The 24,354-nt window shown below is 38.5% G+C and overlaps 1 protein-coding gene across 3 annotated transcripts in view; it reads left to right on the top strand.

Annotated features, from left to right (window-relative positions):
* ACTR2 (actin related protein 2) overlaps nt 1-23,313 on the top strand; it is a 23,581-nt gene extending 268 nt beyond the window's left edge. The window contains exons 2-10 of one of the 3 annotated variants that reach the window (XM_041404218.1): nt 5,446-5,556; nt 8,367-8,381; nt 10,450-10,665; nt 14,648-14,720; nt 16,753-16,889; nt 17,673-17,822; nt 18,504-18,649; nt 19,039-19,171; nt 20,275-23,313. In XM_041404218.1, the coding sequence (XP_041260152.1) occupies nt 5,446-5,556; nt 8,367-8,381; nt 10,450-10,665; nt 14,648-14,720; nt 16,753-16,889; nt 17,673-17,822; nt 18,504-18,649; nt 19,039-19,171; nt 20,275-20,445 (1,152 nt within the window). In that variant the 3' untranslated portion in view covers nt 20,446-23,313. Of the gene's footprint in view, nt 1-5,445; nt 5,557-8,307; nt 8,382-10,449; nt 10,666-14,647; nt 14,721-16,752; nt 16,890-17,672; nt 17,823-18,503; nt 18,650-19,038; nt 19,172-20,274 lie in introns of those variants that run through there. The other 2 variants (XM_041404221.1, XM_041404219.1) reach the window with 2 other exon arrangements.
* Nucleotides 23,314-24,354: the final 1,041 nt, after the last annotated feature.

Here is a 24,354-nt window from a genome sequence, read left to right on the forward strand (position 1 = left end):
GGGCCCGGCCGCCATCCCGGCGCTCCCGCGGCCCGCGGAATGAATGGGCGGGGGGGCTGGCGGCCCTCGGCCGGGTGTCCCCGTGCTCCCGAACCGGGGCCACCGCCGCGGGTCTGCCGTGCCGGGTCTGCCGTGCCCGCCCCCAGCCCCTCGGCCTTCCCGTTTCACCGTCAATATCCTCATTTCTCTACGTGACCTGAGCGGGTCTCCCTGTAGCAACGCGCGTTTAGATAAAAATACCGATTTTTAAAAATTGTGAATGAGCGCATAATGCATTGAGCAATCAGGATGTGTCCTGTGTCTGCAGGATTATTCGTTTAGAGAAATATTTGTGGGGTTTTTGTTTGATTTTTTTTTTTTTTTTGGCAGCTGCTATTCAAAATAGAGCATCATCCTTTCCTTAATACCTCTCCGATTTGCCACGTACCTCCGAATTGGCATTTTTTTAATGAAAGGTTTTCTCCCCATCCTTTCCATCTTCTCTGGCCTCTGTAAGCGTGCAGGCACCCGCTGGAAATCCATCCTTTTGTCAGGCTGTGAGGCACCTTGGCAGGAAGTGAAAAAGATACCATTTTAAAGTAGGAAGAGATCAGATGCTATCGGTGGATATTTCCCCTTGGTAATTTTTTTTAGCAGTCTAGTGTTTCCCCTAGTAAAGCAATATTATGTGGAGAGTTACCTTAACTGATGGTGCATTAAGATCTCTTGAATGGCAAAAAAAATCCAAGGGTTTTTTTTTAATATGGATATATAAATATAGGATTTTTTTTAATATTTTAATAAACCTTTTTTATTTTAATAAACCTAGGAAAGAATATTTGAGAGAAAGGATTATTTTATTAGAGATTCAGCATCCTAAATTAAAGGGTTTTTCAGTTAGCATCTGAAATTGTTATAATGGTTCAGGAAGAAGAACATCGTATTTGGTAGTTCAGGGATTTGACAGTTTTGATGTCTTCGTTAACCCTCATATAGCAAAAATTATCTTTAATAGGGCTAGAGTTCAGAGCCTTTGGGCACTTTTTGCACTATCATTTAGAAAAAGGAAAGAAGAAGAGATAGCATTTTCTTCTTACAAAGGGATATGGAAGTTGCTTTATGGTTTGCTTGGTTTTGGTTTGAGTTTTCTTTTTGTTGTTCTTTTTTCTTTAATATTCCTATTGGGAGGCCCAGATTTAAAAAAAAATAAATAAAAATTCTGAGCCTCATCCGTCGGTGTGGTCCTTTATATGGCAATAATCACTGAGTTGTAAAATGTTTAGTGCATTGGTGGTGACAGCAGTGTTATGCCTTGCCTGGTCTCAGATGTGACACGGGATAAAAGTGATTTTTCCAATCAGGTTTCCCAAGCTGGGTGGGCCACACACATTTCTTTACAACCTGGGCATCTGTGTGTGCTGTGAATTCCAGAGATATCTTGGATCCATACAGTTTTTCCCTTGGTGAGTTGGACCAGCAGGATATAAATAACCACAAGAGTGGAAGGTGCCTTCATGGTGCAAGAGGAGGGGCCTGTGTCACTTCAGCTTGTGTGGTTTTGGGTTGTGCTCGGCCTTTGGGCAGAACAATGTGTGTCTGGAAGCCACAGAGCTCCTGGGTGGGAGAGCAGAGTGTCAGAAGTAATTGTGAAATCCATCAACTCAAAATGTTCACATTGATTTGGGATAATTAAACAAGGATTGGGATAACTAAGCTGGACAAAATTTCCATTCAGTACAACTTTGGAGTCTCAGTTGCATGTTGAGATATCAAGTAGTTCTATATTGTCAAACCAGTATTTTGATAATAATATTTTGGCAATGTGACAAGAGATGTCTTATTTTAGTGTTATTTCTGATATCTCACACTTGAAAGCTTGATTGAAATTAAATCTCTTTCCAGGTGTCAGAAAACTTATAGATAAGAAATGGAGGATATCTTTGGAAAAATCAGGTGAATTTTTAACGTTAGGCTTGTCTTTGAAATTTACTGTTCTTGTTGGGCAGCAGTAGGACTTCTGATCTATCAGGCAGCAGCCTGTGTTTGAGGAAGAGGTGAGTGACTCGAAGGAAGTTCTTGCAGCATGTGGTGTGGGAGGCAGGCAATGGCACCTCGAAGGTCTGGAGTGTTAGAGGTGGATGTTCTATTGTTGGAGGCCAAACAGAAAGTTACTTATTGGCCTGTAAAATTGCTGTAGCTGTATTTAGGGTTTTTGTTTGCGAGTTGCATCAGTGGAAAGGATCAAGCACGGAGATCTGATGAGAATATTAGTATTCATTTTAAAGCCAGTCACGTGACCTGTTTGCAAGCTTCCTCATTCTTCTAGTTTGAAAGAACACTTATACATGCAAGTTCTTAGTGTTTGATGACTCAGTAGGAAGTGAAAGACTCGGTATAAACCACAGTGAAATGGAGAAGAAACTATATATGGTAAAAATTGTTACATACATGGCTTTGCACACAGGCAGGCTAAATAGCTGTTCTTAGAACATTCTGAAAGTATAGCAAATGTGTGCAAAAACAAATGATGATGAAGTTCTTGCAGAAATGGGTAAATTCATGGAGTGCTTGTGTTATTGTTGGAAACATGAGTATTGTACTGAAATTGTTCAATAATTGGTTTGAGGGGTTGTGCATGGCAAGAGGTGGAAGAGAAACGAGTGCACTGTACTTAAATTAGAGAGTTTCAAACTGAGAGTGGCAGAACAGTGAGCGTTTAATGTTGGGCCTTAGAAAAGAGAAGCTGTTCCAGATTACTGCAGTTCATAATGTTTACTTGAAGATTTTGAAGGATTTTCTGTTAGGGACAGGAGGGAAAGATATCTTATGTTCCCTGTGCCCCTTCAAAAAAATCTAAGAATCCACAGTCTGTTATTATACAGATCTGTGCATTTTCCTGTTGGTGGTTTTACCAAGCCTGTTTCTTCAGCCGTGCTAGGCAATGCTAGGTGATCACAAACCTACTGAACCAGCTGAATATCCAGGATAGTGTCAGGGAGAGTACTACAGTGGGGATGTCCCCACTGATAGGGAATCTGACGAAGAAGGCTCACTTGTTCTTATTTTTCCCATATTTTTATGTAGACTGGAAGGAGAAATTTCAAATTTGAAGGCAAGTTAAAATTGTCTTTTCTGTCTATGGCAGAGTCTATCAAACTTTGTAAAATGTAATTTTTAAGGCTCTCTCTTCTGGCCAGAAAGAGGTGGGAAACAGACTGTCAATGTCCAAAAGCTTATTCTCCCTCATTGTAGTTTTCATCAATTAAATCTGGTTTTCATTGTGTTTTAGGCTGGTTGGAGAAATGACAGTCTGTTTTTAAAACCTAGAATTTGTTGATATCCTGGGAAGATGCATCAAGATCTTAATGCAAAAAGAGGCTGGAAGTTATTATTCATATCAAATAGTAAGAATTTTTGTGGTTTTGTAGGTCAGCAGTTTTTAGGTCAGTATAGTTGTATGTGATTCTGAGAGGTGTTTTAAAGGTTGGCCAAGAGATGCTGATTTTTGTGCAGTACTTGTTTTGCTTGCATACATCAGGGTTGCTATATAAATAATGGGGATTTAAAAATTTGAGTAGTGGAGCTTCTTGAGAGGGTGTTCCAGGAGTTTTAAGTTGTAAAGATTTATTTAGATATTCCTTATGCTGTTTTCTTCTGATATAGTGGTGTATTCAGGTATGCAATCCAGAAGTGCTTGTGGCTGCTCTTTGCTTTCTCGTAGCAGCACTGCATTCTTGAAATCACAGATTAGATCTGGCCTTAGTGTAACCAAAAGAATTGATAAATACTGCCCTTGCAGAGTATTCTGGGTTTGAAGTAGAACGAGTGAAATGAGTTGTGTACGCAGTGTCATTCTTCAGGTATTCCAAACAGCTCTGCCTTTGGAGGGCAAGCACTGAAGGAGTGAAAGAAACTAGGGTCACAAAAAAACAAATTAAAAATCCTTTCTCCCCTCTGTTACCCCAGCTTTAATTAAAATATCTGTTGGTTTTGCCTGTAACCGGCTCTCTAAATTTCTTTCCACAACAGGTACCCTTTTTTACTGCAGTAAGGTGAATAATTACGAGCAACAGCACAAGTGACTTTTCATGTTACCGTTAGTGTAATGACAGAATTCCTCTGAGCTGCAATTAGCTGTACTCTTTGCTGGGATAATTGTTCCAGTGGCAGTCTTCAGACCTTACTTCAGAAAACTCGGCGAATATTTGGAAAATTCTAGCAGATGGCTTTTAATACAACCTGCAGTGGATAATTACATTTTGGGACAGGATCCCAAGGAGTCTGTGAATTGCCTGTTCTTGGAGGTTCCCAGCAGCCAGCTGGTCCAAGCTCTGAGCAAGCTGCTCACAATTCAGCGGTGACTGGTTTGAGCCCAGCGTTGGATGAGACAGTTCCTGAGGTTCCTTCCAACCCGAGGGCTCCCAGAGTGCTGGGTTACTGCTGCTGCACCTCAATGCTTGGGTGATTTTGCAGATGAAAATGTTTTTGTTCTGGCATGTTAATATAGCTCAATATGCAAACCGTGCCTCAGAATAAAAGAGGAGTCTTCTCTGTATGGGCTGCAGGTGGAACAGTAGAGTATGATATGTGAAAGTACCCTATCAAACTAGGATAGCTGAAGAGCACAACTTGCTGATCCCCATGAACTGAACTTCTTGCTGGCACATTTAAAGTTCACATTTTTTTTACAACTGAACTTCCTCTAGTGACTGTATATTTTTTTATTGTTCAGTAAATTGTCATTGTTAGTGTGTATACCGTTTTGGAACCCAGTGATATAAAGCTTCCTTTTCTATATATTTGGGAAATAAACACTCTTTCAGAGTGTCCTGTTTGGTGTGAACTGCCATCATCTAAGGTTTTGGTTGTGCTGTTGGTTGTAGAAGTGCTTGCAGCAGACTTTATCCCTATAGAAAAGTCTCAAAATTACAAAACTCTGAGAAATCCATCTGAATTGCTAGTTCACATTTGAGCACTTTTTACAAGAGTATGAAACTTGAATTCACAAGCTTTTGGGGCTTTTTCTGGTGTGTAATTCATTATGCTACCATGTGCTCTAATTGGAGAGGTGATTTAATTAGGTTTCATTGGGTACTCATTATAAGGTGATCCATTACAAAATTACAGATTTCAGGTTGCTGGAGGACTTTCTTAATAGAGTGGCAGGAAACCCAAATTCAGACACTAGACTCTTTTCCACCTTGCAGTGTGCCTATTCATTTTAAACTGCTTCTCAGAAATCTGATAGTCTTGATGCAGAAAACATTCCTGAAAATACTTTACTCAGTTTTAAAAACCTAACCATCATCTAAAATGTGTAAAATTGATTTGAAAGTATAAATTAAATTGGTTTCCAGTGGGGCACATGCTCTTAAATTTGGACTTGTAATTTTTTATTCCAAACCAGGTTTCTGTTTGCAAATGAAAGTAATGCATATTCTAATAAAATTATTTTTTCCTTTTCAGTTTGTGAAATGTGGCTATGCAGGCTCGAATTTTCCTGAGCACATTTTCCCAGCTTTGGTTGGCAGACCCATTATAAGATCAACTGCTAAAGTAGGAAACATTGAAATCAAGGTAAATTTTTTGATTGTTATTTCTTTCTGACAGATAAAAACATTTAGGGCAGCTTTTGATGTGTGTAATGTTTGGAAATGTTTTTTCCTTAACTCCCTTTTATGCTGTTTCAGTATCTCTTGATTCATTTCTGTATTGGATTTTAGCCTGTCACAAACTACAAAGTTAAGAAGAGGGTAATCTAAAGCACTGGAGGCCTTCAGATAGTACACCTGAGGAGGCAGCAGGTAGGGCTTGAGTGGTTCTGGGCAGAAAGGGGCTTCAAATGCCAATAATGCAAATGGTGTCAAGATCAGAAGGCAGAAATCAGACAGAAGTGACTGACTGTCACCAAGCTGTCGTGTGGGATTTTGAGACAGTGCTGAAGAACTGCTGGAGCTTCCAGGTTTTTCTGTATGATTTGCTTTCTACTCAGAGCTGATCATCTGTGATCTTGTATGAGATGTTTAACCTTGACTGTGTTTGCGTTTCATTGTTTCTATGGTTTTTGTTTTCCTTTTGCTGTTGATGGACATAGGTGTTCAGGCTGCTTTGTCTTGGGGCATTATTCCAAGACATGGGGGGAGAACCACTGTTGGAGAATTAATTTTCTGAAGTCCAGGGAGCTATAATTTTTCACTTATTTTGTAATTAGAGAGTAACACTTCAAATATTATTAGTTACTTCTGCTATATAGGCTTCAGTAATATCTTGGTCCTGCTGTGGTCACATCCTCCCTTCTTGCTTCTAGCCACACAATTCTCACCTTGTGCTGGTCATGCTGCTTGTGCAGGCGTGTTGTGAGCTGCTTTAGTGAGCTGATCCAGCTGAAAAAGAGGGATTTCTTGGTCAGGTAAAATAATGACTGCCTTACTAGACCATGTTGTAAACTCCAGTTGGAGAGTGAGGGAGAAGCAGGAGGCAATGCAGAGCTGTAGAAGTGCCCACTTAGGCCAGTGAAGGTTAAGTAGGACCACACATGTAGAGGATTTCAGTTTTGCTTTCCTTACTTGTTCTGAGCAGCAGTTCAGGGAGAGGAAAAAAAAATCAATCTAGTCTTGTTCTTTATTTTCAGAACCCTGTAGCTGACAAGGAGAACTTGAGTTGTTGGGTTTCTGCTTCTGCCTGTGAAATGGTTGTAGTATCAGCAGAAGGCCATACAAGGAAGTCAAAAGGCTGAAAGATGCTAGAGCTTCCCAAAATGTGATTGTGGGTTTGTCTCGTTACTATCTCAATAATGCTTTACCTTGTATCAGCTAGGACAATTTGTTTTAGAGGATAGAGATCTTTCCCTTTCACAGTAAAGAGGATTTTTTGTAAGGAGACAGAAAAACAATCCTTTCTCTAATAAGATTTGTGAAGAGGTATTTCTTTGGGTATCTTCTTGAACTTAATGTGAGGAGTCTCCTTAAAGGAGGTCCTGGTAAAGTTTTATTAAATTATGCATTGATTTGAGTCTAAACTCCTCCCAAAATTTTCTTGCATGAAATCTTACTGTTGAAGTCATGTTTCTTTCTAGCTGATTCAATACAGCCTGTTCCATCAGCTTTGGTATCCTCTGATGATCTGATAATTTAATATTGTTACAGGTAACAGGGGTGCAGTGAAAAGATAGGATGTAGAAGTTGGTAATTGCTATGAGATCAACAAAAGAACCTGTTAATTTAACATCTTGCATGCATTGCTGGTCTTTTGCTTGAGCACGGATCATGTGGGTGTATTTCAAAGACTATAAACTGTGTCTAGATTTTCTAGTAGTTTTATATCATTTGCCTATAACACTTGTCACCCTTTCTTAAGGAGGCAGTGTATCAAGAGAAGAAATCTCTGCCACAGGCACTTTGGGTATCCCTGTAGGATAATACAGTAGAAAGACTTGATAAATGTGAGTGCTGTTTTTCTTCATGAGAGTCTTGCAGATTTCCTAAAAAAAATGTATTCTAGCAGATGAGTTTTATGCCAAAATTTAATTCTAGGATATGCTGTGAGTTCTTCTGGGATAAGTTCAAAACTGAATAAAGGAAGCTGGCAAGGAGATTATCAGTTTACTTTTCAAAACTATTCAGGAAAACTGCGCTCCTGTGGAATTCAGAAACCCTGTGAAAAGAGCCTGGAAGCTGATCAAAACAGTCGTTATCATCCATTGAGTTAACAATTTCAAGTTGCTTTGACCACATTTTCCTTATGGATTCTCATTTCAGCTAGCTGCAGGGATATAGCTTTTTTTCCTATTCAGGGATGCAGTTATTACTGGGATTATTTTGCTTAAAATTGCAGCTAAATCCAGAAGCATAGATGTTACTATTCGCTTTTCCTGCCTTACTAGTCTGCAGCAGGTTTGGGGGTATTAATAAGTCAGTACTAAGGAGTAGTTTTCAGTTCTTGGATATATTAAGTGGATTTTTAAAATAAAATTTAAATTTAATAATTGTCAAAGCTAGTTATGGTCAATTGTCCTGTGTAGAGTCTTGTCTAGTTCAGATATACACCTAGCCCAGGGTAAAACTCCACTGTTGCAGAATATTTATACACAGAATCCTATTTGTGAGGGATAGGCAGATACACTGATCTTGCTTGCAGTCTAGGAAGCCTAAACGTGACTTGCCGCTGACATGTAGCAATAGCTTCCTTTAAAGAGACCGTTTAATCTGATGTCCTGATAATGTTAGTTTGGCCCTAACTAAACTAACTCAGATCATTTCCTGCTGTACATGCATCTCTTTTCAGCCTAATTCTACTGTGTACTTAAAATAATTTGAGAATTTCATTTAGGCCTTTTCTGACTTTCTTGCTTCTACCTTTTCTTCACCTTTCTTGACCTGTTGAAGTAGAATAACAAAATGATGGTAAGTGAGGTGCCCCTGTGCTTTTTGTTTACCATTTTTGCTTGATGAGACCTAGTAGCTGTTATGTTTTTTTAAATGCTATTCATTGTTTTGTCTTGTCTTACATTTTACATTTGAATACATACTTATTTTGAACATTGTTCATTGCTTTGGTTTACTGGCAACTAATTAATGAGAATATTTTATGTGTTGCTTTTAAATGCTACGTAACCTGTAGTTTTACAAGGTGCAAGAATAACATTGAAAGATGAACATGAACATCTTTAACAGTAGAAATTGCTCTATTTAACATAACAAACCAAGAGTTTGAAGAAATGTTCAGATTTCAGTTAGACAGATACTACTGAGTGCTGAAGTGGTGGAAATACTGGATGCCACAATACTGATTCCTCTCTGCAAATTTGGTTGTGTTGTCCTTCTTCCTCTTCAACTGCCAAGTGTACGTGTTTGTTAGTGTGCTAGTGCTGATGTTCTTGAGAGAGAACAATTGTTCTGCCCTTTAGCTTTGTTTTAAAAGGATGTGAAAGTTTTGTGCAACTTTCACTTTGCACCTTTGAATAGCGGCGTTTCCTGGGCTGTGTCCTGTTGGGCAGCTTGGAGCCTCAAAGAGCAGTGCACAAAAAAGGCTTCTGATTCTTCTAACTGGTGGAGTTTGTGTTGTCTTAAATTCTCATGAGTAATGTGGCTACATGGTGGAGTTCTCATGGTATGGTTTCACCAGAGTGCTTTGGATTGAAAGTGTTGGAGTCTTGACTTCTGTCTTCTGTACAGTCAAGAGCTGAAGCGTGATCTGCTGTGCAAGGGAAAACAAATAAAACACCTTGTCAGGGAGAGGGGGTGAAAGAGGAATGGTTTCACTTAAACTATTTTCAATTAACTTCCTTTTTATGTAGTCAACAGCAACTGCTTAGATTACTTCTAAAATAGGCATATAAACCCCATGCCAGATTTTTTCTTTTGCATCTTTTTGTTCCCTGGCATTGAATAGTAGGTTGAGTAACCCTCACTTCCACTGTGCCACAGCAACTGCAAACTGTCGTGGCATATGTTTGGATGAAGCAGCTGGCTTGTCTTCTTTTTGTGGTGTTTTTTTTTTTTGTTTTTTTTTTTTGTTTCTTTTTTCCCAATTAATATTATTATAGAAACAGAGCTAATAGTACCTAGAAATATGTTCTTAGAGCCTAAGTACAAGTGAGTCAGTTCAGGCTTCTTTAGAAAAGTACGGGATATAATGAGGAGCAAAGATAAGATGTTACTGTGCATACTTCCTGTGGGAAATACGTGGGAAAGGAGAAGATGTGATGCTACTAATTTGAATGTGCAATGTTTGCATAACTAACGTTAATAAACAGATTGCTTAATCAGTGTGAAATGACTATACAAATTGCATTAGTTGGTTGTGTTTGTGCAAGAATGCATTACTGGGGTTTCTGGCTTGGGACTTCTGGCAAGAAACAGACAAGGTTATATTTTATATTCAGATGTGTCTCTTCTCTTCACACCCTATTGACACAGGCAATATGTAAACCATTGTTTCTTTTAATGTCTGGTGTGGAATTTATAATCTCTTATTTGCTTTTGCTCCTGTTCGGTATGCTTATTCACCACTCATTATTCCTTTTTTGGTATTGTGCACAGAAATTTGCAACATGCATGGAAAAATATTCTGCCAATCCCACCTACTACCCTTATGTGCTGTTTTGCATCTCGGCTCTTAGAAATTAGTATTTGGTAAAATAATTTTGAAGGTGTCAGTGGAGAAACATCTTAAAAAGTCTTTGTAGTCTCTAGCTCTGACAGGGTTTATTGGTTTCTTTACGGTTAATTGAAAAAATCAAATTAATAATGTTTATTTTGGAAAAGCTGTGGGATGGGTAAGAGCCAAATTTAAATACTACATGAAATATATTCTACTTCTCTCCTAAGTACCTACAAGTGATTAAAAAATGTGGGCATTGTTTAAGAACACATTGGACACAGTCTGAAGCAGTTCACTGTCATTCTTGAGGAGTTTGGTATTTAGAAAACTTTGTAAACACTGACATGTTTTTGTATTAAAATTTTACAGGATCTGATGGTTGGTGATGAAGCCAGTGAATTGCGATCAATGCTGGAAGTGAATTATCCGATGGAGAATGGCATAGTTCGAAACTGGGATGATATGAAGCACCTTTGGGATTACACGTTTGGACCAGAAAAACTTAATATTGACACAAAAAATTGTAAAATACTACTCACAGAGCCTCCCATGAATCCGACTAAAAATAGGGAGAAGATTGTGGAGGTATGTGTGTCTAGTAGGAGCTGATGTGCAGTCATTGGAGCACTGCTAAGAGATTCCATGTTCCAGCAACACACAGTGACTGTCTGAAGCAAAGCAGTTCTGTTCTCTAACCAAAACTCGTTCTCAGCCATAGGCATGAATGCTACTGTGCTTAAATTCAAACCAGCTGATCTCATTCACAAGCTGTAAGCAGGCTTCTTGTCTCAAGCATTAATAGCAGCATTAAAACACAGAATTGGAAATACATGTCTGTCTTCACATTCCCAAGATATGTTGATTACTAGCTGTTGGATGAATGTTAATTACTTTAAATGACTTGGACTTGTATAAGCCAGTAATGCAGAGGAGATTGGAGCTAGATGATGCTTACCAGATGGAGTAGTGTTGTTGGAGGTAGTTGAGATGAAGGTGTGATGACAACCAATGCACTAATCTTTAATTAGTGCAAGGGATTATCAATGAAAGCCTTCTAAGAAGGAAAGCCTGGTTCTTGCATCCTCAATCTCAGAGTGCTGCCCTGGGTGATCTAAGCTCCAGCTGAACCTTGTATTCAATGTAGGTTGTCAGATATATATTGTTTAGCTCCTCTACCTGTGATGAAGACTCAGGTTTGAAGAGGAGTAATGTTTGATGAGAACAGGATATTTAGTTTTCTGTTTTGTTGAAGTTTTTCCTCGTAAGCATCATAGGTATTTTCAATTCATATAAGTTTGAATATCAAAGCTTGTATATATATATTTCCCCAAAATCATTCCTTAGTCTGTTAAGAATTTACATTTATCAGCACCTTTCCTTTGAAATAATTTTGGTGTCACAGCTACAGTACTGCTTTCTGCAACTTGGCAGTGAATACATTTGCACTAATCCTTTCAGTGACCAGGGAGCAAATGAAATCTAGCAAAGTTGGGAAAACTTAAGTGAAAAATAAGTCAGTCTGTGCAATCTAAATTTTTTTTTTTTAGCAGTTGTGGACAGAAAGGTCCTAGGACCTAAGTATCAGGTAAAGCATCACTAGTAATATCATGTATATGTAGTAATATCATGTATATGAGCCAGCTGTGGTGTGATAGGCAGAGCAGGTTATTCTGGGTGGCCTCCACGTAGCAGGAATGGCTATTTCCTGTCCAGGCTTCTTTCCTTTTCAATTGTCAACAATAGTGTTCTTGTTTCTGTTTTCCTGGTAAATACAAAAGGATAGATTTTAGTTATTCTTGTGCCAAGTAATTTTATACCAAAAATTCAGGAGTCTAGTATGGCCTCTGAATTCTGATAGAATATTTGCATTGCTCCATTTGCCTTTTTAACACTACCCCAGAGACCACAGATACTTAATCTTGCAAGATGCAAGAATAACATTTAAAGATCATGATGCAGAAGCTTAGTGAGAACTAGAATCCATGTTTGTAAATTTAAATTTGAATTACACAGAAGCTCATTGTTTCGACTAATGTTTTTAATAGAACACTATGTTATGAGAACTTGGAATATTTAGTTTAACAGCAATATATTTACACTCCTTCCATTTTTGACGTGGCCTCCTCCTTTCCAGGAAGGCGAGCCCAGTATGAGGCAGGGGACTGAATGAAGGTACTTCCTAAAGCCTGCAGTAAATATAATAATGTCTCTGCATTTTGAGATACAGTGCAGTAGCATTTTTAGAAGAAAAGCTTACTCATCTGGACCATATAAAGATGATAGATAATTATATATGCTGTCCTTCATTCTGTTTCCAGTAATTCTCTCTCCTCATCTGATCACTTTGTCAGGCCCACCTGCAGTAGTAAGGCAGTAAGTCTTCACATGTCAGCTATATTGTAAAATAAATGTTTAAAAAGTGCTTCTCCTTTCATAGCACGTAAAAGACCCGGGTTGCTCCTCAGCTTAATGGAGTGTTTACTGTTTGTCTTTGTCTGCTGCACTCTCATTGTGTAACACCCTCAGAAGCAGGCAGACTGTAGTGGCAAATCAAGAAACTGCAGAGATGCTCGAGCACAGTCACTTCCATCTAAAACAACAGAGGATTCCTTATATTTTTTCCCAGTTTTTAATTTTTTCTGTACCCAGTTAGAACATCACTTTGTAGGTAATCAAAATCTGTTGTTATGTGAAGAAGAATCTCTTCAGGGAAGCATATTGCTCAGTATTTATATCTCAAGTTTTGTTAACATACATGCCCTGTGTCAAGGCATTTTCCATGTCAAACAAAGTAATGCAGAGGAGAACGCATTTCTTTTTTCTTGAAAGAAAGAATGACAACTCCCCCAAGGCTTATAAAGGTTTTGTAGAAACCTTTAGGGTTTGGTACGTGTGCAGGCAGTAACTAGTGCCATTTGAATATTTATTTTATTGTATGAAGGTGATAAGTTAGATTTTTCGTACATTATTTTTTGATCTAATAAGCACTTGGGTTGTTTGAAAATATCCATTGGAATAGTGTTGGGTTTAGACAATGACTACTCAAAGGGGATCTATTTTGAGTTGCTGCCCTTTCAACTGTTCACTTTCTCTTCCTTTTCACACTGTTCTATCGGAGGAGGTTCTTTAAATAGTTCAGAATTCTAAAATTGTCACTTTTCCATGTCAAATAGTAATGCAGAGGAGAATGCATTTCTTTTTTCTTGAAAGAAAGAATGACAACTCCCCCAAGGCTTATAAAGGTTTTGTAGAAACCTTTAGGGTTTGGTACGTGTGCAGGCAGTAACTAGTGCCATTTGAATATTTATTTTATTGTATGAAGGTGATAAGTTAGATTTTTCGTACATTATTTTTTGATCTAATAAGCACTTGGGTTGTTTGAAAATATCCATTGGAATAGTGTTGGGTTTAGACAATGACTACTCAAAGGGGATCTATTTTGAGTTGCTGCCCTTTCAACTGTTCACTTTCTCTTCCTTTTCACACTGTTCTAACGGAGGAGGTTCTTTAAATAGTTCAAAATTCTAAAATTGTCAGGCATCAGCTTTTTTCTTCAATAATATTTAGATATCTTTTACTTGAGCTGTGGGAGCACTTAGGATTCAATCAGTTTTTAATCCTAGAAGTTGCAGAAGGGTTCTGAAGGCTGCAGGGTAGCAAAAGTAAAGCTTCTGTATGTGTTGGAATAATCAGAGTTCACCCATTTTTCCTGGTAAAGCTTATTGAGGGGAAAAACTGCTGTACAGCATGATTTGTTTACTTGGCCTTTTCTTATGTTTAGGAAGAACACAAGATACTATAAACTCTACATCCTTTAATCTTATCTTGCTTCTTAACTGAAACTAGTTCAGTGATTAGAGAAACCTAGTGTACAAGACAAGGCGTTACTTTTCCTGTCTCAGTATGAAATCTGCAAACCTGCAGTCTTCTCTCTGTAGTGGATTTTACACTAAATTTAAAAGTTTGTCATTGGTTGCCCTTTAAAGAAGGGAAGAAGGTGGTCCAAATCCAGAGAGCAAACTGTGATACTGGGCTCATTCTAGATTAAGATATGAAACAGTCTGGTCTTTATTTGACATAGTGTACAGTTGTACAAAGTCTGTATGGCTTATTATGAAGAATGAAAAATGCCTGAACTTTGTTTTAAAGCATACACGTTAAACAAACATTTTATTCCCAAGTCACACTTCAGTAATGAACTGCTTGGCTGGTCTACAAGCACTGCCTCCCACTCATTAAGCACTTTGGAAAAGTGAAAATTTGTGTAAAACTGCAAAAATTGATGTGTGGGTTTCTTGTATTTCCTTTTGTTGCTTAATGGATGTGGAATATTTCACCTGGCTTGTCTGGTGTGAACAGGTAAGATACAGAACTGAATGTACTTCTTACTGTCCCAAAGCACATAGGTTTTTAATGTTCCTGTGGAATCTGTGTGATGAAAATTCTTGGGAAATGTTTTTGAATAGTAAAAATGCAAAATTCTAGAAATACAGTTTTCAAACACCAGTGAAATTTCTTTGAGGTATTTGGCGTGTTTTGGAAGCTGATTTTTGCCTTGATCTTACAGGTTATGTTTGAGACGTACCAGTTTTCTGGGGTGTATGTAGCCATCCAGGCTGTTCTTACGCTGTATGCTCAAGGTAGGCAAAATTAACCTAAAATTTCTTTCGTTTCCAGATGTGTTGCTGAGCCAAAGTATGGCATGGCATCACTGTGTCTTGAGCTTAATTCCATGCTGTTTTCTAAGAGGAAGCGCAGTTCTGACTGACAGCTTGCTTTTTGTTTTGAGGAACTATTGTTAGGTACCGCTGTTGGTGTTATTTTAATGGATAAATGCAAAAACCTGGTTCCTCAAAACTCTTAATCTTTCAGAGTGCAGTTATTTTGCCTTTGGCATCAAGTCTTAATGGCTTACTTTGGATTTTCTGAAAAAGGAAAAACTTCTTACCATGAGTAAGAGAGTAATTTCAAGAAGGTGATCATGTGACTTTTGCACTATTTTGGGCGGGGGGGGGAAGTTGAGTCTTTTGCTGTAGATAAGCTAAATTGAAATGGTCCTTGGCCTGAGCAGAAAATTATGGATTGACTGAATTCAAGTTTTCTGAAAAAGGAGAAACTTTACCATGAGTAAGAGAGTAATTTCAAGAAGGTGATCATGTGACTTTTGCACTATTTTGGGCGGTGGGGGGGAAGTTGAGTCTTTTGCTGTAGATAAGCTAAATTGAAATGGTCCTTGGCCTGAGCAGAAAATTATGGATTGACTGAATTCAATGGAAATTCTACCATCAACTTCAGTCCATCTAGGATTTTAAGAAGTTACTCAAGCACATCAGTTCTAATACCATGATATCTTGCATCTGTTTGTTGGTGACTTGGTGTATTGAGCTGTCACATAGCAGACACAAATATCCATGTCCATTGATGTGTCACTGTAGTGCCTCTGCCCAGGACCAAAAGCAATGGGGTACTGGAAGGGTAGCTCTGCCATGCAAGTCATTATTTACTTGAACCAAAACCACTTTTAAAAACCTGAGTATTAATTTTATTTGCTGCAATCTGTGCTATTATGGTTTTTTCCCCTTGGTTTTCTTTGGTTTGATTCCTTACAAATATTTAATTAACTGACATCTACAGTCTTAAATTCTGCTGTAATTGTACATGTACCTTACTGTGTAGTGCTCAATTTTGTGAATAAAAGAATGTGAGACAACTTAGAGCAGTCTGCAGTGTTTCTACGTACCAGCATCTAAAACAAAGCTGAAGACCTTCTAAGATGTAAAAATCAAGGGGCACATAAATCAAACATTTGCTTTTGAAAATTAAAAAAAAAGTACTTTAAAACATCCTACTTACTTATATTATTTCAAAGATTAAAGTAGTGGCTAAAGTTATGTAGAGATGTGCCTCATTTCAGTGCACCACACTTCTAAGGTCTGTCCTTAAAATATGATTTCTTGTTTTAGGTAGCTTGTGAGAAACTATAAAACTGTTTTCTGATCAACTTTCATCATTGATTTTTGCCTCCTAAGTATAAAAACTTCTGTTTCTACATGTTTGTGATATCTATTTTGTATAGCTTAGAATTTAATAGTTTGTGGTAAACTTTTTTTCATGAGAGTTGATTTTTTTTTTTTTAGTCTAAGAAAGTGGATGTCATTCAACCTAATGCCACTTGTGTGAGGAAATATGAAGCATGTGCTGTGTAGTCCAAATATTTACTACCTTACGAAAGTATTTGGTTTTTTGTATACCAATAAATATCAACAAGTCCTAAGAATTCCACAAGGTAAACTTGTGGCTTGAATATCTCTAGATTTCTTCATATTTCAGAAATTAATATAAGATTACACAATTGAATCTGTGGAGGAATTTGTGCCCCAATAAGCATTTAATGAGCATAGATACTCCCTTTAATTAGAATGTAATTTAAGATGTCAAAACGCCACATAAAATTGTGAGCAGTAGAGTTCTAAGCATCTAGGTAAAAGTAATACTTTTAAAAAAAAATACGAAAGCATTTGTTACTATGAAAACCTGAAGTTTAATATCTACTGATGACTGAGGGAAGAAAGGTTGTATCAGTTTACAGTGAAAAACATATCTTAAACTTGCTGCTGTTCTGCTCTGTTTATGAAAGTGCACTAAAAGTTGTGCTTCCCCTCATTCTTCTAGGTTTGTTGACTGGTGTTGTGGTGGACTCTGGGGATGGGGTGACTCACATCTGCCCAGTTTATGAAGGTTTCTCCCTCCCTCACCTCACGAGACGGTTAGATATCGCTGGGAGGGATATCACTAGGTACCTCATTAAGGTAAGCTGGGAGGGAAGAGGGTTTAAGGTTGAGGTGGTACCTGTGGTATGTTGGTTCAAGTCAAAATCCCTTGACAGCAAGAAACCACTGTGTATTTTCCCTTTATTATTAATGTTAATTACATTAAGAACTCCTGTATTCTCTGTGTTACTTCAGTCTATTCTTACTGTGTTTGCTCATCTAAATCACATGTGATGATATTGATGTTATTCAGAGACATCACATTTTCTTAGTGGCAATCTTGTAGGAATTTATTCCATATTTGGGAAGGAAAAGCTTGAAAGTTGGCTTTCTCAATACCTAAAGTGAAAGCTAAGTTGTATTCTCTCAGCTCTACTCATCTGTTTCAGAAAGACTTTCTTGCAGTGTGGAAAATAGTGTAGTGGTTCTTCCCTGATTATTTAATAAGAGAGCATGTTTGATAGACAGTTCATTTGTTTGGGCATTTTTAATATAACCAACACTGACAAATCTTATGGTTAAAATGGAATACGGGAATGTTCTGAAGTGAAGTTCTAAAGATAAGAATTATTTTGGAGTCTTTTAATTTGTCTTTGTTCTGGTTATGCTGAAAATCGTAATGATGAAGAAAATTTCCCATTTGGAGTAACCCTGCTGCTTTTCTGGGGATAATGGATACACTGAGACAGATTTCTCTTAATACCTAAATTTGCCACTAAAAAAGGGAGGTGAACTGAGATATGTGTCTAGATGTACTACCCCTCTACTGAGAGATCTGGACTGTTCCTCTCATTTCCTGCTAACCTGCTGTGCTCCCTCCAGCTCCTCTTGCTGCGAGGTTATGCTTTCAACCATTCTGCTGATTTTGAGACGGTTCGCATGATCAAGGAGAAGTTGTGTTACGTGGGATACAACATTGAACAGGAGCAGAAGCTGGCACTAGAGACCACAGTTCTAGTTGAATCCTACACGGTGAGTGTCTCAAGACAGCTCTCCTTGTCCTAAACTTCCCAGGTTTAAATTCAGGTAGCATTTAGCTTTCACAATTTTTCTTGGCAGTAGCTCACCTCTCAGCCTGTAGAATTAAATTAATTGGTTCTGGGAAAGTCTTCTACAGGCTTTTTTCTTTTCATATTTTCTGTAAATGTTTGTATTCACTTTTGTCATTTTAGATCTTTGAAATATTAATATTGTAGTACAGGAATTTGTAGAGAAAGTGGACTTACTCTGGCATATGAAATTGTTTCAGCTTCATCCATGCAGCAGTGAGACATGAGACTGATATCTGGTGTCAGGAAAGGTGAACTCGCTCTTAGTGGAAACTTTGTGATCACAGTTGAAAAAATTTGCAGAAAAGCACAATTCTTACTGTAAGATAATTTTTTAAATTGGTATTAGGAATTGGTATTGCAAGGAAATACTTGGTAGCTCAGTATCGATGTGTCTGGTCCCTGATGTCTCCAAGTGAATTGCAGTGATTAAAGAATTTGTATATTCTTTCAGTACTACTGAATGACTTCTTGCAATGCTGACAATTATCAACAATTTCCTGTGTTAAAACATTTGGGAGCAATGTAGGTCATTTCCTCTTGCTTTTTTTTAGCATTCAAGTGGCTAAAAGTAGTCTTTTCGATGGTGTTGTTTCTTCCCTAGCTCCCAGATGGCAGGATTATCAAAGTTGGTGGAGAACGGTTTGAGGCACCGGAAGCTCTCTTCCAGCCTCACTTAATCAATGTCGAAGGGGTTGGTGTGGCTGAATTGCTGTTCAACACCATCCAGGCTGCTGACATTGACACCAGGTACGAGCAGAACATTTAAAATCCTTGGTCTGGGTGCAGGGGTGATGCAGGAGCTGTCTTCAAAGTAACAACTTTTGCTTTAGACACTAATGTGTGCTCCTGGGAGAAGGGTGTATGCTGGGAATGGGGGTCAGGCTAAACTTTTGGAGCTTAACCAGTTGTCTGGAAACTATTTCAGAAGAATGAGCAAAGATAAAATCTTGAAAGCACAATTTTTTTTTTTATTTCTGCTTTCTGGGAGAGCGTGAGCAAGTCTGCTGAAATTGTGGAGTCTGTCTTTGTGTAGTGACTGCTTTTTGGATTTGTATTTACTCCCCTGTCTGTACAGGTACCTTTACGGGTACAGAGTAAACTGTGCAACACTACAAAGACTATTTTTTTTGGGTCAGGTCTGAATTCTACAAGCACATTGTGCTGTCTGGAGGCTCCACCATGTACCCTGGGCTGCCTTCACGACTGGAGCGGGAACTGAAACAGCTCTACCTGGAACGAGTTCTGAAAGGAGACGTGGAGAAACTCTCGGTGGGTCTGGGGTGGCTGCTGCAGCCGGGGGGCGCAGAGGCTTCCCCCGAGTCCCCGCTAGAGGGAGCCAGGGGGTCAGAAATGGCCGAGGCTGCGGGTGGCGCTCCCCGCGGCCTGCCCCTCCTTCCTCGCACCCTGCCTTTGCTTTGTACATACTTGCCATGAAGTTACCTTCTAGACCCTGCTAGTAGCAGGTAATTCCCGAAGTCTTGGGTAAAATAGGCTGATAAGTACCAGGACACAAATTGTAATGTTGGTTAAAGAAAGCTAAGGCGTTTCTGTGCTTTCAAGTTGTCATTGAGTAAATTTTTTTTTTTTTAAATCTGTGAAAATTATGGTTCATATTACAAGTGAAATACTCAAAAGTGAGAGAGGCTAGAGCTCTAACACACTTTCAGGTGGAGTAAGTTTCCCTTTTCCATTTGTTACTGTGATAAGCAGGCAACAGCCACACGTTACAGAGGTAACAGTGTGTTGTACTGAAAATTCCTTTGAGTGGGGTTTCTAATGGTGAACTGAATTGAACTTCCCTGGTTCTTAATACAGTGTTCTCTGAAGGTCTTCTGTGGAATGACTCAATTGTACAGAATGTTTTACATCTGAGGCAGTATTTCAGTCATAGCTCCATACTCTCTTTGTAGCTCTTAAAGTTAGAGCTTTAGCACTGATGAAGTTAAGGGAATATTAGTCAGTTAAGCTGGTTTAGATTGTGTAAATTGGTATAATTCTAAAATATTTGTGATTTGGTGATCTGGTAACTTCTGATAATTTCAGCCATCAAAGATTAGGAATTATTTCACTTTTAATAGTGTTCCTGAAATGCAAAAATTGGGTCTCTAATTTTCTGTCAGTATTCTGAATCCTGGGTATTTGTTGAAAATACAGTTCTTGGGCAAGTATCAGTAGCTGACTTCCAATGCAGAGTCATTATTCTACTTCAGTTGTGTAAGCTGGAAGCTCACACCCTGTGCTAACACTTCAGTTTTTTAGTTGCATTTTTGTCACTAGACAGTTTCCACTTCATTGTCTGGTGGAAAGCCCAATTTTATTTTGCAAGGCTTTGTTTCAAGAATCCTAGTAACAATTTCTTTTCGTCTTCTCAGAAATTTAAGATCCGAATCGAAGATCCTCCTCGTCGGAAGCACATGGTGTTTCTGGGGGGTGCTGTTCTAGCAGACATCATGAAAGACAAAGACAACTTCTGGATGACCCGACAAGAATACCAAGAAAAGGGAGTGCGTGTGCTGGAGAAGCTTGGTGTGACTGTTCGATAAATCCCAAAGCTTGTTCCCATCACATGTCTAAAGCTTTTTTCTTTCATTGCCAATCTCTGAACTCACTCAGCTACATGCTTTGGAAGGGCCTGTCTGTGGCCTTTTGACCCAAACGTCAGGTTTTGTTCTAGTTTCTTGGGGTAGCTTTTGTTAAATGTTTCTTAATGTGGCTAAATTTGACTATTAAATTTGACCACTTCCCTGCAAACAAAACGGAGCAAGAGCAGCCTGTCTACTTCATTGTTCCCTCCCAGTAGGCAATTGGGTAATTCTGGTAGGCTTTTTCTTCTGGGTTTATTGCTGTAGTCCTGCTAGCTTTTGTCTCTAGTTCACAAAGGGTTGTGTGCCTTTTTTAGCATAAGAAAACCTTTACACAAGAGTTTTTGCTATTGGATCATTGTGGTGGTTATCTTTGCATCTTTATGCCTCTCTCTACATTAAGTTTGGGGTTTCTTTTCTTTCCTGCAACTAGGAATTTTGATTAAACATTGTTAAAAACTAGTTGAAGTAGCTGGAATGACTTTAACACACTGTTTTGATGTAATGTGGTTTCATATGCACTGCTGCCTAAACTGGCTTCTGAGATGGTTCATCCTTCAAGGTGGTGATGGGGCCTTCAGACGGTATTTCTCTAGGTGGGAATGTACAGTTGCCACAAATAGAGAAACACCTGATGTCCTGGCAAGTGTACATTTGTGGCCTTAGGTGTCTTTTTTCTGGAGAGAGGAGACAGGTTTGAGCTGTGTTTCTTTTTTGTTAAGGGACAGATGGGGGGGGGTCAGCCTGACCAAAAAAGCCTCTTTTTATAACTAAATTTTGGTACTGTGTTGTCTCAGCATAGGAACCAAGAATGTTAAATTAGCTACTCTGTAATTGTTGAAGAAACTTAAGATATGCTGAGACAGGAGCCTCTGAACTTATTGAACAGATTTAATACTTTCAGAAGTGCTTGTGAAAATTGTAACTATAAATATTTAAAGCCCCAGAACTAAGTTTTAAAAAGTCTGATGTTTTAAGTGCTTGTATGTACATCAGAAGCACTTCCATTAAACTTTACAAGTATATTAACTTAGTGCCAAGTAGTTACTGCAAATGAATATTTCAATGACCAATGTTTATTGCAGCAAGCAGATATTTATAAACAACCAGTGGCAGTAGGTTATAAAGAATGACTTCTGTTTGTTCCAGTTAAGAATAATATTGGAATACAAGATATTGGTTGGTAAATAGCCACAATTCATTTTATCCAGTCTTGATTTTTGATACTTAACATGGGATGGGGAAGGAAGTGAAAATCAGTGATGAAAATGCTGTTTCCAGAAAGTACATTAAAGCTGTGTTGTTCTAAAAAATAGAAGTTGTCACTAGTAATTATCAGCCACCTTCTTTGAGTATAGTGTTTTTTTTCCTATAGCAGACTGGTAACTATTGTTGCAATAAAATCTGCCTTACATTAAGCATAGCAAAAACTGCTTGCATACAAATGCTAGCTAGACTTAGTTCTCCTTTGCTTTCTGTAGAAATATTATATTACTTCTTACTGGTTTTTGAAGCCTACCATAGCATTTAAGGATAAGGAAGTCAAGATCTGCTCTTGACTTCCAAACCTTGGAATGTATGAGAGATGCTTTCATATACTTGCCATTTGTCTACATCTTTACATTAATAATTGACCCCAGAAACATGGAAATATTAAACTCCCTTGGACTCCTAAAATGTGCTTCCTTTCTAAATTGAGCAGACCGCTTCCTTTGGCTGAGCGAGCCGAAGGGGCAGAAACCATGTCTGCATTTCTTTAATAACAAGACAGTCACTATAGCATTGCTAGTAATGACCATTTAATTATAGGTGGGTGGGGTTTTTTGCAGCTATATTTACTCTTAACTTGAACAATACGAATTTACAGGCATGCCGGTCGTGCCTCAGTGCATGCACTTAAGCAGTTACTAGATTTTTGGGGACATGAATGTAAGGGGTACTCTGAATTCCTGTAGTCTTCTAAACATTTAATACACAAGACTTAAAAATGCTGTGGGCTTGCTTTAGAGCTATGATTTCTCATGTGACTGTCTCTGGGCTTTTCAGACAGTGTTGGGAATCATGGAAATAAACCAAAGAATGACTTAAAAACTTTTTTTAAATGACAATCTGTCATGTGGTTTTTCAAATCTAGACCTTGACCCTGCAACCCCTTTTCTAAACCATCTTCTCCCCTGTCCACTGGCTTCAGTGAGGTATGTGCATGTTTGAGTAAAGGTTTTGGAATTCGGCCCCTTCACTAGAGAACTTCACAGCACCATGAGTAATAAATGTCAGTTGATTGTGCAGAATCTTGGGTTTCCATGGAAACCATGTATATATTAAAAAAAGAAACTAGCATTTTAAATTAACTGTGATCATGGATTCAGAGGAACACATTTGTAATCCAAATACTGAATGGGGTGTTCCAGTTGTGCTCAGTGTGGTTCTCCATGTATGCGTTTGCACACACAAGAGTGTTGTGTGTGTGTTCTCTCAGCTGACAGCTTCAATACTGCTATGAAAGCAATCTGGTTTTAAAGTTTTTTTGAAGACCAAATAACTTGAATTGTATTTGCAAAATGCTTTAGCTCCTTTAAAATTAGAATAGAAGATGCTGCATCAGTTGTAAGTTTTTTGAGAACATCCTATTTTTAATGTTAAGCTGCTTCAAACCCTCCCCTCCCCCAGTGTTCTAGGATGTTAACCAATGTAACACAGATGGCTTTTTATACAGTTCTGAATAATGTTAACACACAACACTGGTTGAGACCATGAATGGAAATAAACATCTATTTAAATTGACAGGTCTTTTCAATACAAAAATAAAATCAGATTTTTTTCAAAGTAGATTATGTTTGCTTTGTTTCCTTTGGGAAATCACAGTTCTGTCAGTTTTTCTCTAACTTAACTTCCATCACAAAACCATCATGAGCTGCTTTTGCTGAGGAAATCTGACATGACAAAATAACACATTGTCTACTGATTACTGTCATACTCCATCCTTTAGCTGATACTCCACTCCCTCCATCCTTTTCTTTAAAAAGAAAAAAAAATCCTTATCCTTGGAGAGGAATCTTTTTCTAGTTCAACCTCCATACTGCAAAATGGGGAGGGCCCTCAACTTGTATTGACCATCAGCCTAGAAGCCATATAATGATGCCCTGTTTAGGAAAAGCCTCCTTGGCATTGTGACTTCATGTGCTATTTCACCTGCATCCCTGATTTTAACTGATAGAAAAAGTGCATGTGGCGTTGACCTTTTGTGTTTAGAAGGACTGGGGTGGATTAGTAACTGGTCCCCCACTCACGGTGCATTTATTTGGCTTTTGAAAAGAACTCAACCAGCTTCTTCCCCCAGCTCATTGCACATGCTGGGCTGGAGGAATGTTCCCCAGGCATCTTGTTCCTGGTAGGATAATGGCTTTGCTTTTCTTAGATGGAGCCACTGTGTGCAGTTTGGCTCTGGATGCATCTGCCTCAGTGGCTGGGTCAAACACTTGTCATCTTAGGGACAGATGCAGATAGACAGGATTTTAATAGGAAAAAAAAAGTAAGGCCACCCTTAACCCTAAATTTGTGTTTCATCACTGTGCATACTTGGGAAAAAATAAATACATCTGGCTGTACCTCTGCTCAGTACTAGTTCATGGTCCCTGCTCCTCCCCTTGCGCTTGTTTTGCCTGACATGGCTTTTGTGTGGAAAGGACTAAATACGGCTCAGTCGACATTTGCTAGTCAACTTTTTCAATAGTGAATTCCTCCCTGTGGGCACTTCAGCTATTTTCCACAAACAAGTGCCATTAGCTGTTCCAAAACTGTGGAAGATCTACTTTCTAGATCTAGTTTGTTGTTTGAAGTGGGGGTTTGGTTTGGTGTGGAGTTTTGAGG

This window comes from Onychostruthus taczanowskii, unplaced genomic scaffold (assembly GCF_017590055.1).
Source record: "Onychostruthus taczanowskii isolate IOZ18803 unplaced genomic scaffold, ASM1759005v1 scaffold21, whole genome shotgun sequence".
NCBI classification, from domain to species: Eukaryota; Metazoa; Chordata; class Aves; order Passeriformes; family Passeridae; genus Onychostruthus; species Onychostruthus taczanowskii.